Source organism: Chelonia mydas, chromosome 11 (genome assembly GCF_015237465.2).
Source record: "Chelonia mydas isolate rCheMyd1 chromosome 11, rCheMyd1.pri.v2, whole genome shotgun sequence".
NCBI lineage: Eukaryota > Metazoa > Chordata > Testudines > Cheloniidae > Chelonia > Chelonia mydas.
The window spans coordinates 52,228,198-52,246,954 of record NC_051251.2 but is presented as its reverse complement, the minus strand read 5'-3'; the positions used below and the strand labels follow the sequence as shown (position 1 = coordinate 52,246,954).

Sequence of the window (18,757 nt, the reverse complement as noted above, 5' to 3'; positions counted from 1 at the left end):
TACCATCCATTCGGAACCAAACACTGGATACGGCATCAAGGGACTATCCTGAGAACACCTGACAAGTGTGGGAATTTTTATTCTTTTGGGACCAAATACCAAACTCCTTGTTTTTCTGATCCTGCAAAGATATGTACTAGATAGATGGAACCCTTGCATGCAGATGGAACCCTGTTGAAGTCAGTGGGATTCCATATAGGTTGTGATAAGTTTGTAGGGTGCAGGAGTCCATGCAAGCAGATCTCAGTGCAGGATTGGGCCTCAGTTTTTATTCAGTCTTTGCTGGGAGTTTGTCCTGAAAAGGACTGAATAAAAACTGAGTGAGGAGAACAGGATGCATCCATTGTGTTTTGGCACAGACCTAGTTCTCACCATCTCATTCAAAATCATTTATAGAGACTTACACAGTACAGCTAAACTACAGGGAAATGTGTGTTGTTCTTTAGAACTGGTTGGAAAGCATCTTGTGCCCTATGCAAATTTTTGACAAAAACAAATAATTTTTTTTTGTTTTCATCTGAACTTTTTGTGAAATTTTCAGGTTTTCACCTCAACTGCAAAATGCAGGCAGTCAGATAAAAAATGTTTAGTAAATTTGAAAATGTTGCCTGCCAGCCTTACTTAACTTAAGTAGCCAAAAAAAACAAACAACCCCCCCCCCCCCCCCGCCAAAAAAAAAAAAAAAGCAACCAACATTTTTGCTGCTGAAAACTGAAAATAAATGGTCTGTTTTTGATAAAATTTTCCTAGACATTTTTTGTGGAAAATTCTGTTTTGATTAAATAGTAATTTTCCATTGAAAGAACTTTTGACAAAATTTCCAACCAACTCTGTTTTCTTTCCTTTTGTTGTTGTGGATGAAGCATACAATGAACTGAGTTTTATTTATATGCATCTCTCTATCTTAGGGTTCTATTTTACTACCCATCACTGTAGTATCTGAGTGTTTCCCATGCAAAAATCAAGAATAGAGAAGTCACTAGTGGACTTCATAAAGTCTCTTGCACTTTTCTGTTTTGGAGGGCTCATATCTCTCTTAGGGGTAGGTAGGCTTTTGTGTGTGTCGGTCAAGATTTTTTAATTTTGTTTTATATATTTACTTTTGGTTGGTAGGGGTTAGGGAAAGAAACAGGTGTCAGTGTTGCAAGTATCACTCTTATATAGAAAGACTTGATATAGAATTGCTGCACTGTAACTTTTCTCCTCAACCACAACGTCGCTTTCTCATGGGTTTATGATGTGGGCTAAGTTAAACCTAAGTGTCGGCCAAATCCTGCCTTTCATTGCCCAGTTGCACTAGAAGGAGAAAAGGGCTTAGGGAGCCTCTTCTCCACTCTCCAGTCCCCTTTAGCAGCTGGGAAGGAATCTAACTTGATGCTCTAGGGAAGGAGAATGGCTAATGTGCCAGCTGTGTAATCTTAGTCCCAAGGGAGCATGGTCTCTCAAGGGAACATGGTCAAAACCCCTCTTCCCTGCCAGACTGGTTAGTGCAGATTGTTCATCTGCAATATGTGCTAAGTCTCACATTTTTCCTTTGCAGCCGCCCATCTTGGGCCCTATCCTAGCAGGATGACTCGGGTAATGAGCAGCCAACATCCCACCTTTCACCTCCAGCATGACTCCTATGAGTCTAGATGTCTTCTAAATGTCTAGCCCTTTGCTAATATAGTTGTTTTTAAGGATGTCCCATCCTTATGGCTAAACTATTTCTTTTTAGACTTTGCTTTTTTGCACATAAATTGTTTTTTGATCAGATAGTACCTGTGAGAGTGATGAATGCAATAATACTGGTGATCAGATTGAACCTTCTAGGTGCTACTGTAATGCAAATAATAAATAATAATAACTCTGCTTTACATGCACAGTAAGTCATTTGACAGTTTGTCACTGATATTATATCAGGGTTTCACACATATGACAATATCAGTCCCTACCTGTAAATAACCACCCTCCCACCAACAATTAGTCTGGGGTGGGGGGGAAGTGAGAGAGAGACTAAATTTCTTATTTCAGCATGGTTACAGAAGTCACTTCCCCAGTAAGAAAAAATGTGACAGATGTTTCCTAAAATTGTTTTGTTTCACAGCAACAAAGGAAAGTGACAAAAACAGCGTATGCTGTGAAATAGGAGATTCCAATTGGCATTTTAACAAATATTTCTAACAAACACGGTACTGAGAAGCAGCTTCAGAGGATGGAAACAATAGCCATTGAAGTGTGAGCTGCAGTTTCCTGTTAAAGATTATAACAGGGTGAGAATGGAACATATAAAGAAACACTCAGAACAAGATAGAGTGTTGTCTTTTAATGCCCACTGCAGTGCCATATTGCCTCACTTGAAATATCATTCCTTTTATACAATATCTTTATTTTAATGCTCAGTGTTAAATTGTTACCTTTGATGCCCAAGAGCAGAATTGGTTTTTTAAAATCTTTTCATGTAGATTTAGTACTCATGAACAATACCAGATTAACAACCCAGCAGACTGAATTCCACTATTTATCCACAAGCCAGATGCCGGTCAAGACGCAGGTGTGAAAACTTCCCCTTACTGCAACTCAATCCTAACGCTGACATCAGCAGTGTGAATTAATACCAGTGGGGGCTCTTATCTCTGTAAAGTGAATGGAGGTCAAATCCATTAGCTGCTAACAACTTTTGGTTGCTAGTGACCTGTGCTAGATTTGATCCTGTGACCTATGAAGGACAAGCTCTAGATCTCATCACCGAGTACCCCTTGGGCCTACCATCATCCTTTCTCTGTCTCCTTCAGTCCCTGTGTGAGAATTTGGCCTACAATAATGCATTAAATCCGAGTGGGTGAATAACAAATAGGAAAGGTATATTTAATGTGTCCTGCTGTATAAGGCTGATTAACTATTAGTTTTCATGATTAACATCCTGCTCCAATGGGTAACATACTTTAACCACCAGCACGCCCCACTAAAAATCTTGACCTGGAGAAGGCATAATCCCATGACTTTTGCATTATAGACCATTCTAGTCAACTGAGCTAGCCAGCCTGCCACCAGTACATTAGCTATGGTGGGGGATTTTATTTATTTAATTGATTCCCCCACCCAAAATAAGGAACAGGGGGGAAAAAAAGGCAGAAGAACAAAAAGGTAGTACATTGGAAAAGGGAGGGGAAGGAAAGAAGGGAGGCAGAGAGGAGAAAGGAGCTGGACATTTGTTTCTGTTCCCTAGGAATTAATCAAAGGTATCTAAAAAGTCACACAAAAGCTTTTCAAGTGTATCTAAGGTCCCTGTTCTCTGAAATGTTACCTGCTCGTTAGCTACCAGGACAGTCCAGTTGCTGTGCTAAACTTCTGTCCCTCAAGGCAGTCCGCTTTTCTATCTAAGCAATATGAGTCATTTAGCTAGAAGCAGTGCTCAAGACAACCAAGCTTTCCATGAGTGTTTCCAAGATGATGGGATAGATCTCAAAACACACTTCTGAGAATTAACGTTAAAGAAGGTAACAATTATCTTATTAATCCTCCTGCCTGCTTCTAGCCAAAAGGCTTGTATCCTGGGACAGTCCCAACCTATGTGAGCCATTGAGGCTCTGGGACACCCACGTCACCAAAAGCAATCTGTTTTGGAAAGGCCCATGCATTGTAACCTATGCAGGGACCAGTGTGAATGAAACAGTTTTCGTTGGGTCAGCCTTAATCGTAGATCAGTAGTAGAGTTTTTAATGTTTTGAAAGGTGCTTCCCTCTTAGCTAGGGTTCAAGGATAGACACAAATCTTTGTTCCACCAGAAGGAGGAAGCTGGACAGGCAGGTGCTCTGTGACTGGGGGGCCTATTTCCAGTCTGTTATCCAAACACACCTCCAGGTGGAGTTCATCTGGGCAGTATCCACTGACTCCCTAGACACCTTTGAGGAGCAGTGGGTGCTATCAGGGGATCTCTACTCAGTGCCCCCGCCCCCCCCCCCCCCCGGATCCCTGATTTTTCAACCTTTGACTTCATTTCCATTCCTGTTTCTTTTATTTGTTGTCCACAGTAATCAGCTGCAGCCTGGGCTTAGAAGTTCCTCCCCCTTAAGTAAGGGGGCGGACCTTCAGTTATGGACAGGGTTAGGCCGGTTTGTCCCAGTGCTTCAGACAGTACAAATCTTTGTTCCAGTCCCAGTGCAGGCAATCTAAACTAGGGAGGGTCTTTGCAGCCAGGGAATACTAAAAAGCTGCAGCTGGTTGGGTGAAACTGTGGAGCTTTCTGGTGGTGGGGAATTTTTAAAGAGAACTGTTCTAATTCAGACAAGATGTAAGAATGGAAATTGTGTTACTAGAGTGGAAACGCATATTCTGTTGGCAGGCCAATTCCTAATTATTGCTTGTTTAACTCAACGCTAACAGTTCGTGTACATGTTCACTGGTGTTTATAGGACTTATAAATGTAAATTGGCTCATAGATGGGAGCGAGAAACTCTTATAGTCTGTGCTCAGTCCTGATCTACTGGGACCTGACGGTGAAGTTCTGAAGCAAGTATCATCTTGGGAGGTTGTTACTAATGCTCTAGTATAGAATGACTGTAGGAGAAAAATAAATCGGTCGATCCTCTTCCTTTGCCACCATCTCCCCCCCATCGCAAGGAGATTATGGGTTTGACTAACCTTTGCTGTATAATGCAATGTGAAAGTAGAAGTGTATACTTAATTTTCTACCTTAAATAGGCTTGCTCTTCAGCATCCTCGCATTGAATGACCATAATAACCAAAGACTCCAATCGGGATATGAGGCAGAAATTGGTCTCACACAGATTTTAAGTAATCACAGAAGATTCTTTCAAAGTTAAATTATTTGTATAATCAAAATAGAATACACATCCTGGTTAACGTCAGTAACTGTGTGAAATTACAAAATTACTTGAAGTCAGTCTGACATGCAATTTACCAGAATGTGTTCTCTCTCACCAAATAGCATTGATCAACAAATATTACTGGTAAATTAGGGAAAACACTTTGGTATCACAAATGGAGTGGAAAGGAAAGTTCATCTCCTGCAAACTCCAGTGGGCCCCAGATCTCTTCCGCTGTGTGGGGATGCTTAGTAGCAAATTCTATACATTTCATTGCATTAAATTTTCTGGGTTTCCCTCCTCCCACAGCTCTGTGTTTCTCTATGGGAGATGGTGACCTGGCCTGCACTAATTAAACTCTGCTGTTTATCTGCCCACAAATTATTAAAGTTTAGTTCTGTGTGTCCTAAGGAATTTAATGAGATCCTGGAAATTACACAGTTTACAGTAGGCGGGCATTGATGAAGAGGGGAAATACAGAATTGTATATGTACATTCTAGGACTTCCCCATATCATGAGAATTGCCTAAAAGAAGGAGGTTGCCTTTGCGTTCTCTTCTTTCATGCATCCTGAGGATGATGGGGGAGGGGAATCTAAAATATAAGTTTAAGATAAGTACAGTAAATAGATACTCACACAGGTACTTCCTCTTTGACCTAGATAAAACAGAAACATAATGGCTGTCTGAATGTCCTTTTAATAATAATACTCCAGACTTGAAAAGTTTCCTTTAGAGAATTCTCAAGCACTTTATAAACAAAGAATCATAACACCTATGAGAGAGGTACAGTAAGTATTATCATACCTACTTAATGGATGGGTAAACGGAGGCAGACTGAATTGGGAAAGAATCCTGTGCCCTTTGAAGGGTTTGCTATCCTTTTAAAGGTGGAATGGAAAAGAATGCAAAGGAAAACAAGGGTGGGCTGTGCTTTTTGTTCTTCTTTATAAGGCATAAAGAAGGTCTGGAGTTTTTTTCTAAAAATAAAATGAAACAAAAAACAAAAACAGTTTTTTCCTGCCTTTAAAAAAAAATTGGAAATTGAAGATCTGTACAGCCTGGAAGACTGTATGGTGGTGACTGGAGATCTAGTAAAGTGAGGCTATTACAAGAATCAGGAGATTGAAAAATGAGCAATTGGGAAGGGAAAGGATTTTTGTCAGACTGTTTAAACACCCTGTCTTTTAAACCCCTGTTTAACTTCAATAAAAAATTAACAGTTTGGGGAATGAAAACTTTTGTAAAAGATTCAGCAACAACATCCCTCCAACCAACATCTTCTGAGCCATCCAGTAGGACCTCTAACAAAACCTGGGAAGACCAGAGTTGACATCCCTGATACTTCTACTTTTTTAAAAAAAGCAGGGAAAAATCCCCCAAACCTAAAAACATTTTTGTAAAGAATCAAAAAGGACACAAGCCCAATTAAAAAAATAAAGAGAGTCCTTTGCAGGTGAGTGACTTTCTCAAGATCACACAACAGGTCAGTGTATGTCAAAAGTAGAACCCAACAGTCCTAACTTCCAGTCCCCCGCTTTAGTCACTGTCCACACAGTCATTCAGATTCTCAGCTGGTGCATACCAGAGTCACTTCCATTGAAGTATATCCACTATTAGTGACCTGCAGAGCCTGTACTTGTGGTCTGTGTAAAGCTGGGGGTAGCTTGTAAAAATCTGATCAGGTCTTAGTACAGTTTGAAGTACACAGTGCTGGCTGTTCCTCTTTGTTTTCAGCTGGTATATCACCTGAAGCAAAGCTAAGAATTAAATACTTATATTAATTTACCATATAAGCAATTGCTGTAGTTGCTGTAGGACTGTTATGAGATCATGATTTGTTGATGAACTGTGTGAAAGAGGTGACCCACATGATCAGATGAGAGAGGAGGTATCCACAAAACAGTCTGTCAATTAAGTTGTGGTCCACACTATAAAAAATGTGGAGAACTCTCTGGTCTAGGTGACTTGTTTCACATTAAGCAATAAAACGGAGTTGCCAACTCTAGCATAAAATCACAAATGATACTGACCCCATTGTGAAGCACTTTGAGGTTTGCTGATGAAAAGCACTAAAGAGGAGCTAGATACTGTAGTATTGTTATAGCAAGTCTTGGTGTTTTTTAGTTTTTCATGATCTTACAACTGCTGGCATCAAACTTATTAATTTTCCCATATTCAAAATGGCCACCCTCTCATTACTTTCAATGGAGATGAAGCAAGCTGTTCTCAGTTAAGATGGCCAAAGTTTCCCAGCAGTCTTTGTATTCTGCAGTGAGGCTGCCTCTAGTAAAGATGGCTGCCTACTCTCACCATTTTCAGTCCAACTGAAGCTTGCCTGGGAAGATGGCTGTGAGCTCTATGATTAGGGGTCTGGGCAGGAAACTATAAGAAAATAAGAGACTGTAGGGAGCAAGAGAGGAACTGAAGAGGTATAAGAGACTGAGGGGGTACAGGAGAATTCTGGATTTACCTGAGCAAAACTCCACATTTGCACATAGAAAGGAGTTTCTAGGCACCAAATAATAATTACAGTCTAAAACTAGTTAAATATGCAGTCCCCCATTTAGCCTGCACAAATGCCTTTCCGCATCCGCACATGCAAGATTTTGTATTTATTAATATGGGACATACTTCTACAAGCTGTTTGAAAACTTGGCCAAAAATATCTATCTCGAAAGGTTATTGTGAATTAACTGTTTTAGCAGTAATAGGTTTCTCTTTTTCTTCATGATCTATTAAGATATTTGTACCTCATCAGTTGTCTTATATGGAGTGCAGAATCTATATGCTCTCTGGGAAATGTATGGGGGTTTTTTCTTAGTAAATGTCATCAGCATTCAGAGAATATTTTCACCTGTTCAGAATGAAAGCATTTTCCACTAACTGTTCGCTTCATTTAACAGTGTCCTGGTAGTTACTGAGAAAAAACCCAGTCCAAATATTAATTAGTTATTTATTGTAGATCACTATGTAAATGTTAGGAAAGGAAATACTTTTATATTTAGGAAACAAAGGAAAGGAGCAGGAAAATATTTTTGACATTTAACGATAAAAACAAAACTTTCAGATGCAAAGTTCACCCCAGCTCTCTTCTCTGTTGGCCTTCCTTTAGGCTATGTTAGGTATTAATAAGCCCATCAACACTTATAAGAAAAACCCAGAGGCTTGAAATCAAGTTATGGGAAATAACTGAAGGAAGCAAAGATTTCCCACTGTCTCGGTTTAAAACTTATCCACAATAGAAAACTGCTGTAAGAGTAAAGTGTTTATCAAGATACTTGGTGGTTTTTTATATACACAAACAAATAAAATACTGCCTAATTGTGGCATCTGTACTCTCCTTTGGTGGCTGGCAGGATGGCATGGTACATTATATCACAATCTAGGATTGGATTGGATTCCCTGACTTCAGGATCTTTTCTCAATTTTCCCCATCTTCTTCTAACCCCACCATCTTTTTTTGACCCTCCAGTTTTGGGAGATCATTTTCTGCTTCTCACTCAATGGCCAAATTCATGCTTAGCCAAATTCTGTCTTCAACTACATTGGTTAACTAAGGGCAAAATTAAACCAGGATGGGAGTTTTTGTGGAGAATTTAAACTGATATTGAAGAAAACTGGGTGGTTATCTGCATACTTTTTTCAACAGCAAATACAATAATCATTGAGAGTTGTATAAAATGGGTTGGGACATTAAGTATTAAGTCTTTAAAGATGTTCTTCTGTATAGCAGAGACAAGGTGGGTGATGGAATCTAGCTTATAAATGAGCTTTCGTTGATCTTGTTATTTTTAAGACACTATCTACGTTCTGTGAGGATGAAATTCACCCACTGGTGTTGATGCCAAAGCAGCTTCCAGTGCAGCAGCACTATGTTTGGTCCTGCTGCTGAGCGATGGCAAAGTGGGACACCAGAGACTTTCTACTCCCGGGAAGCCATGGAGCTGAGCTCCATGCCAGCTCCCCATAGTCCAGAACAGGGTTTTTTAGGGTGTGTAGCAAAAAGGGGGCTGGGCTTACTTTGCCCCTGTGTCTAGAAACATCTATGTAGCAGGTCCAACCAATCACAGCCTCTGCCTCACATAGGCTGCAGAGGTGATCTGCACTCCTGTGGCGAGCAAGGAGTGAGAAAATTCTTGCCCCACCACCAGTCAGTGTGTAGTTTATTACACACAAAACTTATTTACTTGAGCTTTGTGGAGCTGAGAGGGAAGGGAGTTAATTCCCCCTTAATCACTTTGGTCTTTTAAACAGCTAAGTCATTAATTTTTTTCATTGTGAAAAGAAAAAGAGAGACAAGAAAAAAGTTTTGTGTACAACTGGTATCTGTAGAAATGCTGGGAAAGTCCCTGTTACCTGGTGATCGTATGGCGGGGGATTTTAAATCATCCCACTGACAAGAGTTTCTTTTGAAACGCCTTTTCTATGTAAATACATTTCCTGACTCCAACACAGAATTTCATTTTTTGTTGACTTTGTTAAAACAGCTTTTGTTTGAATCCTGTCTCTTTCACTTGGCAATGACAAAAGGCTAGAGTCTGAGGGATTTAGTTTTTGCCCTCTTTTGGTTTTTGGGATGGCCACTCCTCAGCCATCTTGATGCGGACCCTCTGACCTCAGTTGATCGCCATCCCCCCAATCTAAGGCTTAAAATGGGCTCAAAGGCTCAGCCTAAACTGAAAGAGAGATCTCTGAGATGGGTCTGTCACTGCATGTTATGATCGCCTTCTGCAATCCATGTTGGCAGACCCTTATGTCTTGGGGCTCTTTATGGGTACAAGGGTCTGCCCATGACAATTTGACAGCAAGATCAGGTCTGTGGTGTATTAAACATGCTGCCAAAACCCTAAGATTTTGTTACAGGGTAGTGGGATTCTGTTGCTGGGCAGTGCCTAACCCAGACTCCCCACTCCTCAGGCTGTCCACTTGCAGATTGCCTGTGGAGACACCATGACACAGCAAAGACTCCTTCCAGCCAGCCATCTCCAGGACAGAACACTCAAATGTAGGAGATAGGGCAGTAAAGAATATCAGCAAACAAAACCTATAAGAATTAGAAAGAACTAGCTAAGCAATCTACAAACATTAACCGATTAATCATCAGGGCTCATTCCTCAGCTGGTATAAATTAGCTATTGATTTCAATAGAAATTATGCTAATTTACACCAGTTGAGGATTTGGCCAACCCTTAATCTTGTCCCTTTCCTTATGAAACACCACTCTCGTCAAACAGGATGAGGCTTCAGTCCTCTGCAGGAATATCCTCAAATCCCAGCCCTGATCACATGTGATGTCCCATGTTCCCCTCACCTCCTTTCATGTATGTTGAAAGTGGGAGCAAAGTTTCATTCAGAATTTACTGAGGGCTAGATTGACAAGATGCCCGTACAAGGGAGTAAGAAGCCTCCTTATACCACTGCATGGGCTACACCCTTGTGTCCACATGAGCAGTGATAAGCAAGCACTGTGCACCTGTTTACTCTCCTTCATTCCTACAGAGCCAGTGAGTGGGAAGTAGGCAGAGAGAATTGAGGAATGTGCAGAAGTTTGGCTCTGCTCCTGTAACACGCTGGCCAGCACAGCTGAGCTGGTGCAAGAAAGGGTTTGTATAGATCAGTAAATGACCAACAGCAACCTTAACCACCCACCTTCCCCTTATCTTCACCCACAGCAAGGAGGAGGCAGGATGGGAATTGTGCCTTAGAGGGGTGTCTGACGTGCAGTGCCTCCTGGAATAGTGCTGGTTATTCACCACTACCTTGCTCAGGGCTGAGCCTAAAAATCAACAATCTAGCCCTTGCCCTTCATTCCCCAAAGCAAATGATACAGATTACTGCTATAGTAGAACATTCTTTCTTTTTAGGTTATGTACATAGTGAATTTGAGTCCATGGTGATGTTAGAGTCTTCACTGCTGAATGTAAGCACAACTCCTTGAACTTGTCACAATCTTTTCAGCACACTTCAAAGGGACATTAGGAGATACAGCACATGTGGCAGCTGTGGGAAGTTTATTTTACCTTATATAGCAGGTACATTACTTAGCATTCAGCTGGTTAACTCAGAAGCCTTGTTTCAACACTAAGGGCTGGACTACCCTTGCGCTTAAGTCGATGTAACTTACCGCACTCACGGGTGTGAAAAAGACAACCCCTGAGCGACGTAAGTTACATCGACCTAAGCCCTGTCCACACTGGCGCTATGTCAGTGGGAGATGCTCTCCCGCCGACACAGCTTCCGCCTCTCAGGGAGGTAGAGTTATTAAGCTGATGGGAGAGCGCTCTCCAGTCGGCATAGCGCATCTTCACCAGATGTGCTACAGCGGTGCAGCTGCGCCGATGTAGCGCTTGAGTGTAGATTTGCCCAGTGTGATGAAAGCCAAAAGCTTCTCTGGGAAGGGTAAGGTTGCCCTTCACTCCCCGTTCAATTGACTGCAAAAGTCCTGTGCCTTTTACATCAGTACAATTTCTCTCTGGAAGCACAACACTAGGGGAAGCACAATGTTTAATAACAAGCAGCCAGTCCCAGTGATTAAAATGATTTGTATTTCTCTTGAAAGTCCGTCTTTCTCTCATACTATGCTGCCTTGCAACTGCAGACAGCGTATGCAATGAAAAACACCTTCCAGCTATCCATGCCTCATCCAAAAACACCAAGGGATTTTTTGTACATTTTTTGTTTTTTATATGTAGTGCTACTGCTAAGAATTCAACTGTGCAGTCACACTGGTGTGAAAAGATATGATGAGTCTATGCACTTTTCCATCACACATCCTCACCCTGTTGACAGACAATGGAACAACTGGTTTAAGAAATAATGAGATGGTTTAAGAATTGTGAAGCTGATTGTGCCAGGCAAAGAAAAAGCAAGAATAGGAAAAATACTTAATAGAAACAAAGCCAGATGAGAGTGAAAACTGAATTAGAAAGATGGAGAAGGGGAAACACTGCAAAAGAGACGAAGTATTTGATTCAGGAAAAGTGTGAGAAATTGTACTGTACGAATGATAATAAAAATATGAAGAAACACTAAGGTAAACAAATATTACAGAAAAAAAGGCAAAAGCACAAAAGAATATTATTGGGAAACGCACTGCTTCAGGGAAGTGGTACAAGCTTTCCAGTTTGCCAAAGACAGCATAAACTTTATTAATATTTGGTCCCCTTTGGCCTGATTCTCATCTCACAATAGTTCTAAACCAGTATAACTCCATTAAAGATAGTGATTCTGCTCCTGGTTTACATTAGTGTAAATAAGAGGAAAATTGGGCTCCTTGTCTTGGGATGAAAGCTGCTTCTTCCATGTGTTATTGGAATGAAAATTGTTCAAAGAGATTGGCTAAAATGAGAACAGATTTAAGTCTGTTGGTATCTACTGTACTGGGGAAGGCTTTTCTGCTTACATAGTTACTATGCTGTTATGTGATATATAGTTTTCTTGCTCAAATGCAATCTACATGCTGGATTGAAAATGGAAAACCTGATTTAAAAAAAAAATGCATCAAAAATATGCTGACAAGAAAACCATCTCAAACCAGATACGTTTTCATCTGAAGGTCAAATTGTTCCATTGCTACATATAAGTCATGGCTATATTTAATGGCACTAATGGATGCTGCATTGCGTCATAAATCTACATGCAGTAATATGTTTTATCAGATTATTGTAATCAATGCAATCATATTTGTTTTTAAAGAGGGCGAAAAATCTACTACTACTGCAGAAGCCTCCATATTATCTACACATACAAATAAGTTACTTAAGACGCCTTTTGATTTATACTGTAATCTTTGTCCTCGCACCCCATTTGCTCCTACCTCCTCATTAAACTTACTTGTGTGACTGGCCTGTTGTAAGACTGTAAGCTCTTTGGAGCAGGGACTGCATCATGCTGTGTGTGTTTGTATAGCACTTAACACAGCGGGACTCTGATGGGGCCTTTAGGTGCTGCTGTGATGTGAATAAATGATAATAAATACCATATAAATGTATGCAGTACTTCTCTTTAAAGAAGTCATGCAATTGCATCAAGCTGGCTTATTCTCAAAAAATTCCAACCATTGTTAACACCTTGTCAGCTGTATCAGCATTAGCATCATTGGGAGCCCTAACACGCATGGCTCACTGTGTACCAGCACTGTGTCATCTAACCCAGCTCAGAAAAAGTCTAAATGACACGGTGCTGAAAATGGTGTCGCCAGCAGGCAGGCTATCTACATAAGGGCTCCCATTGTGGGTAACGCTGGTTTATAGCTGAATCAGTGTTAACAATGGTGGGAAATATTAGCGAAATCTCCTAAACCTGTACAAGGCCAGTCAGTGGACAATGAAATCAAGATTTTTATTATTTACATAGGGAAGACCCTAGATTTCTTTTAATTTTAACATTTACAATTTATTTATGTTTGCAGGGAAAATATCATGGTAATCCTATGCACATAGCAGTTATTATTTCAAACTGCTTAAGAGAAGAGAGAAGGATATTGGCTGCAGCCAGCATGCCTGTACAGGTAACGTATTACATTTTATTAATCTGCTTTGGCCATGTTGATCACTTGTACTGAGGACCAAATTCGGTTCTCTTATGATGAAACCAACAGGAACAGGGAGGACAAGATCTGGCCTTCTGTCTCCAAATCATGTAAACAGCATGTGCACGTTTGTGTGTGCAGAATCAGGACCTTACACATTAATTTAAGTACCTTCAGTATGTTACTGTTAATCTTAAGAAACTATAGGAATGCCTTGTGAGAGAAGACATTATTTCTGATCACAGGCGCTGACTTTCCAAAGTGCTGGGGGGTGTTTGACCCCCGCTCTGCCCCAGGCCCTGCCCCTTTCCCCAAGGCCCCACCCCCGCCCTGCCTCTTCCCACCCCACATCTTCCCACCCACGCTCCACCCCCACCCTTGAGTGTGCCGCATCCTCGCTCCTCCCCCCTCCATCCCAGCCTCCTGCAAAACGCAAAACAGCTGTTTGTGGGAGGCGCTCAGCACCCACCATTTTTTCCCCATGGGTGCCCCAGCCCCAGAGCACCCACAGAGTCGGCGCCTGTGTTTCTGAAGCATGGAGCAGTTTTTGACTCGTGTTGTATAAGACAAGTTTCATTGTTAAGTTTTATCTTGTATTTATTATATAATACTTATGCTAATGATCACAGACGTTAAGGACAGAAGGGACCATTGTGATCATCTTGTCTGGCTTCCTGCACATTGCAGGCCACAGAACTTTACCCACACCTGAAATAGACCCCTAACCTCTGGCTGAGTTATTGAAGTCCTCAGATCATGGTTTAAAGACTTCAAGCTACAGAGAATTCACCATTTATACTAGTTTAAACCTGCAAGTGACCCATGCCCAATGCTGCAGAGGAAGGTGAAAACCCCCCAGGTCTCGGCCAAACTGACCCAGGGGGAAATTCCTTTCCAACCCCAAATATGGCAATCAGTTAGACGCTGAGCAGGTGGGCAAGACCCACCAGGCAAACATCTGGGAAAGAATTCTCCGTAGTAATTCAGAGCCCTCCCCATCTAGTGTCCCGTCTCCAGCAGTTCGGGATTTTTGCCACTGGCAGTCGCCGATGGACCACATGCCATCGTAGGCAGTCCCATTATACCATCCCCTCCATAAACTTATTAAAAGAAGTTAATATATTTTTAAAAACCACACAAGAAAATCCCAAACTGTACAATATGCATTTTGTGAAAACTGTTATATTGATGGAAAAATTCAGACAGATTCATTTAAGTTATGTTAATAAGTTAATAAGGGAATAGAATGTATGTGCTTACTGGGGTATTAAAATATTTTTTTCAGCAATATAACAATCTTACTACGATATATTTTCATTTTGGATTTTCTTGTTTGTTAAACATATATTAAATTTTAAAATGTTTGCAACACTACCTTTATCCGTTCTGATCTCAAGATACAGTGGGTGTTGTTTATCAGTCTGTGGAACTACAGTGATTTACACCAGCTGAAGATCTAGCCCTAAATTCCGTCTTCTGTGCTAGCTGTTGGAGTGGAGTTATTTGTATGGAATGTTCTATGTAAGGCGAAATAGCTTTGCTGTTTAAGAGATCATAGATGGTCTACACACGACATATTTAATTTGTTCTAGGGACCACTGGAAAAACAATTGCAGAATTCCATAGTTTCAGAAAGACAAAGAAGTGTGGAGCACAAAGTGTCAGCCATTAAGAACAGTGCCCAGGTATGTTGTGTCTGTTACAGTCTGGGACAGTGTGTCAGGTTCTAGGACTCCGCACAGAGATACAGATTTATTACGGCAGATTCAGTGACACAGCCTGTTCAGCTGGGGCCTACTACTGTATCCCAGAAATCTCTCTCTACAGTAGAGGGAACTAAGGACAGAGAAAGAGGTCCTGCAGGGATAATACTAGAAACAACTTAGCTCAAGAAGAAGTTTGGCTTGAGGATTTGTTTTGTTGTTCTTTATATAAGAACAAAGGAAAAAAACAGAAAAGGGGAGAGTTTGGGTGTCAAACCCAGGGAACGGGGCACTGGATCAGCACCTATATATTTAGGGTCCAGATAGCGTCACAGAGGAGAACGAGCCTGCTCATAATGTTGGTGTGCATTGATCCTCTTCTGCAAACTCCTGCATAGAATCTGTTGCTGGGGCTTTTTGTGGGGAGGGTGAATTTCACTGAAAAGGAAAGGGTAAAGAGGAATAATGTATGCTTGAGTTGTGCATGAAAAACAGCCAAATGTGCATGCAACTGCACACCTTGCATTTTCATTTCCAAAGTTTAGTCCCCAACATAGGAAAAAAAAAAAAAAAAAAAAAAAAAACAGATGTGGCGGTCTGTGCACACATTTAGATTTGGAGACTGGATTTGTATAATCTTCTAAACATTTACTACGGTTGACAGGTGTCCAATTTTCAACCAGAAAGTCTGGACACCAAAAGTCTGGTTACTGTAGGCCGGTGGGAGTGGGAAGGTGGGGGGGAAGATGCCAGGTCATCAACCCGTGCCAGCCCCTGCTCAGCCGGGGCCGTCTCCTACTTGCATGGGCTGCAGCTTCCATTCCAGCCCCGGGGAGGGAGGTGGAGAGCATCGAGTGATGGAGGGAGAGGAGCGAGTGTGAGGGGTGTGGCCTTAAGGGAAGGGAGGGGGTGTCTTAGGGGAAGAGCCTGTTCATGAATCATCTTTTATGATGGATTACTTGGAGAAGTCTTTCCAAACCCTTTTAAATATTAAAGCATGAAAGTGAAACTCTGAAAAAGGCCAGAGCAGTCATTCAGTTTCACTGCTTTGCACAAAGTTCATAAAGGTGTCTTTATCTAAAAATGAAGTCTGTGGCTACAGACCTGCAGAACTTATGTCATTCTGCTGGCCAGAACTTTTTCTGGAAATCTCCACTCCCTTCTTGTAGGCCCTGATCCAGCTCCCAGGGCAGTCAATGCAAAGTCTTCAATTGACTTAAATGGTGTGGGATCAGGCCTTTAGAGTAGTATGGCCCTGTTCTGAGATATTCATCTGTCACAGGAGAGGGTCTTTTGCACAAAGTATGACTCAGCTTGTTTCACCTCAGAACAGTGGAGAAGAACTTTAAATCTCCAAATAGGCCAAAGAATTATAAAAACAAATGAAACATTGGAGCTTTCAGTTAAAAAAGGGAAATTATCCTGCTGTGGCAATACTCTGCAAACAGGTGTTTTTGTGTGCACACCAAGATGGTAGACGTGTTTTGTTTAGGGGTTTTTTTTAAATTAGTTCTTGGGATTATACTTTTAAAAGATAAATTCTTTTCCTGGATATCCACATTAAAAATCCCCATGCCATACTTTGAGTAGCTGTGTGTTCAAATCCACAAGCATAATTTAATTAATAATTTTCATAGTTAGTGTGAGTAAGCAACTATTCTTCAAAGAATGACAATTTACAGTGCCAAACTACTAGATTTTAAAATGTGGGTGGGGGAGGGGCATCCTTGATTTGTTTAAGTGTCAAAGGGCAATTACTCTAATAGTTTACATAAATGTGTTTTAGTTAGGTTTATATTATTGGTAAGCCGTCTTAACTAATTTTAGTCATTTCTACTTTCAAACAAATAAGGATTTGAATTATTATTTGGGGAGACTGGTTTAGATGAAAATAAATTGTGTGGCCAGATACAGACAGGGTCTTGTTCTGCAGGCAGAACCTGAATCAATGTGGTTTTGCCACAGCAGAGTTCATGATTGGGCTGATTGTATCAATAAGAATATCAGTGTGTGAAAGAAGAGAATATATGACTTTCCTGGGATGCAATGAAGGGAACCCCTCTCTCCTTCTATAATATTATGGTCTGCAGCTGCACACAAAATTATCATTTTTTTGGGAGATTAGTGAGTAGGAGATAAACAGTCCTGTCAAGTCTTTGACAGGGAAGGGAAATATTGAAATAAGTCAACTACAGTCTAGTTTCAAAATATTGAAATAAGTCAACTACAGGCTAGTTACAAAATAAAATAATGTAAATTAGGAACTGTCGGATATGGTGAACCCTCAAGTGCTATACTGAATCTTTTTTTTTCTTCTTAATTTATAAAAAGATGACAGAACAAGATGTCAAATACTTAGAAGATTTGCAAGAGGAGTTTGACTTCAGGTATAAAACAATACAGAGCCTAGGTAAGCTTTTTCATAATTATTTTAAGATGCTGTGAGAAAGTGTTGATTATAGAGCTAGATTCCAGTCACAGATGTGTTTTGTGTATTACCTTCTAAGCGTACGTAAGCACAGAAGCTGATATTTTGAGATATAAGCATGATGTGTATGCAGAACTGCTGTCTGTGCCATAATGCACACTTCTGGGGTTAAAAAAGTAATAATATCCTCAGTGTCCAGATGCAGTTACTTTCTGTAAAAGAGCTATGAAGCAGTGTGATCAAGTCTTGGGAATTATGGTCTCCATAGTTTAGAGGACACTTTTTTCAAAACAATTTTTTCATGTTTAACATGGCCCTTCCTCTTACAGAGTGGAATATATAGGTCCCCATGCTTACCCCCATAGTGGAGTTTTCTAAAACCAATTTATTAGCCACTAACTTGGCCTTCCAGTCTTTTTGACCAGAGCGGTGATAATCATCTGGTAAGCATTCCAAATGCAAGCTTGAGCAGCCTGCAGTGGTTCTGGGATCTGCAACCTGTCACACTGCAACAACTTCTTCATGACCCTTCTTCAGAAATGAAACTGGCACCCAGCTATGTCTGCACTGAGACCTTAATGGCACCTCCCTTTGAACATGTAGAGAAATCTGGGCCCCTAGGTGCCCCAAGTTCTTCAGCATGCCAGTCATATGAGACTGAGATTTAAGGTGTCAGAGCACAAATTTGTATGGAAGGCACATGCCAGGGCCCAGCACAGATACAGATGGCATTAAGTTCTTCTTTGAAAGTAGTTGGAGATGTAGAGAAACTGAGGGGTATAGAGCTGCAGAGGAAAAGGGAGTGGGTCACACTAGGAAGACATGAAGCCAGTGGATGACCAGTAGCAGGAAAGATCACGTCAAGATGAAAACACCTAGTAACCAGTACTCACAACTTCCAAAATTCTCATGGTTACGAGCACCATAAAATCCCCCATCCCAAATACCAAACCTTGCACCTATCCCCCAGCTGCAAATATTTCCTCAACCGGACACATGGTTCACGCTAAGATTCCAAAGAACTTTGCTATGATTACTGACAGCATCGGACACAATTTTATAATGGCTCATCACAGTTCAGTACTTGAATCCCATCCAAACCAGAATGATATAATAATGAAATAAGAGTATACACAGACATAGGAATCTAATAATTTCTATGTTACTAGTACTCATTTCTTCCCTATACTCCTCCTGTTCCACACAAGAAAAAAAAAAATCAAAATACCCAGCTCCTATAATAATTCTTAAATTCATGTTAGAATCAGTCTATGCAATTGAAATTA

The 18,757-nt window shown here is 40.8% G+C and overlaps 1 protein-coding gene across 9 annotated transcripts in view; it reads left to right on the top strand.

Moving 5' to 3' along the window:
• Positions 1-18,757, top strand: part of STAT4 (signal transducer and activator of transcription 4) — a 63,982-nt gene that overhangs the window by 19,194 nt on the left and 26,031 nt on the right. For all 9 annotated transcript variants that reach the window (XR_006284732.1, XR_005227332.2, XM_037912536.2 and 6 more), the window contains 3 exons: positions 13,221-13,319; positions 14,933-15,025; positions 17,375-17,453. Coding sequence is in view for 7 of the 9 variants with exons in the window: in XM_037912536.2 (XP_037768464.1) it covers positions 13,221-13,319; positions 14,933-15,025; positions 17,375-17,453 (271 nt within the window). In the remaining 2 variants the exon portion in view is untranslated. The remainder of the gene's footprint in view (positions 1-13,220; positions 13,320-14,932; positions 15,026-17,374; positions 17,454-18,757) is intronic.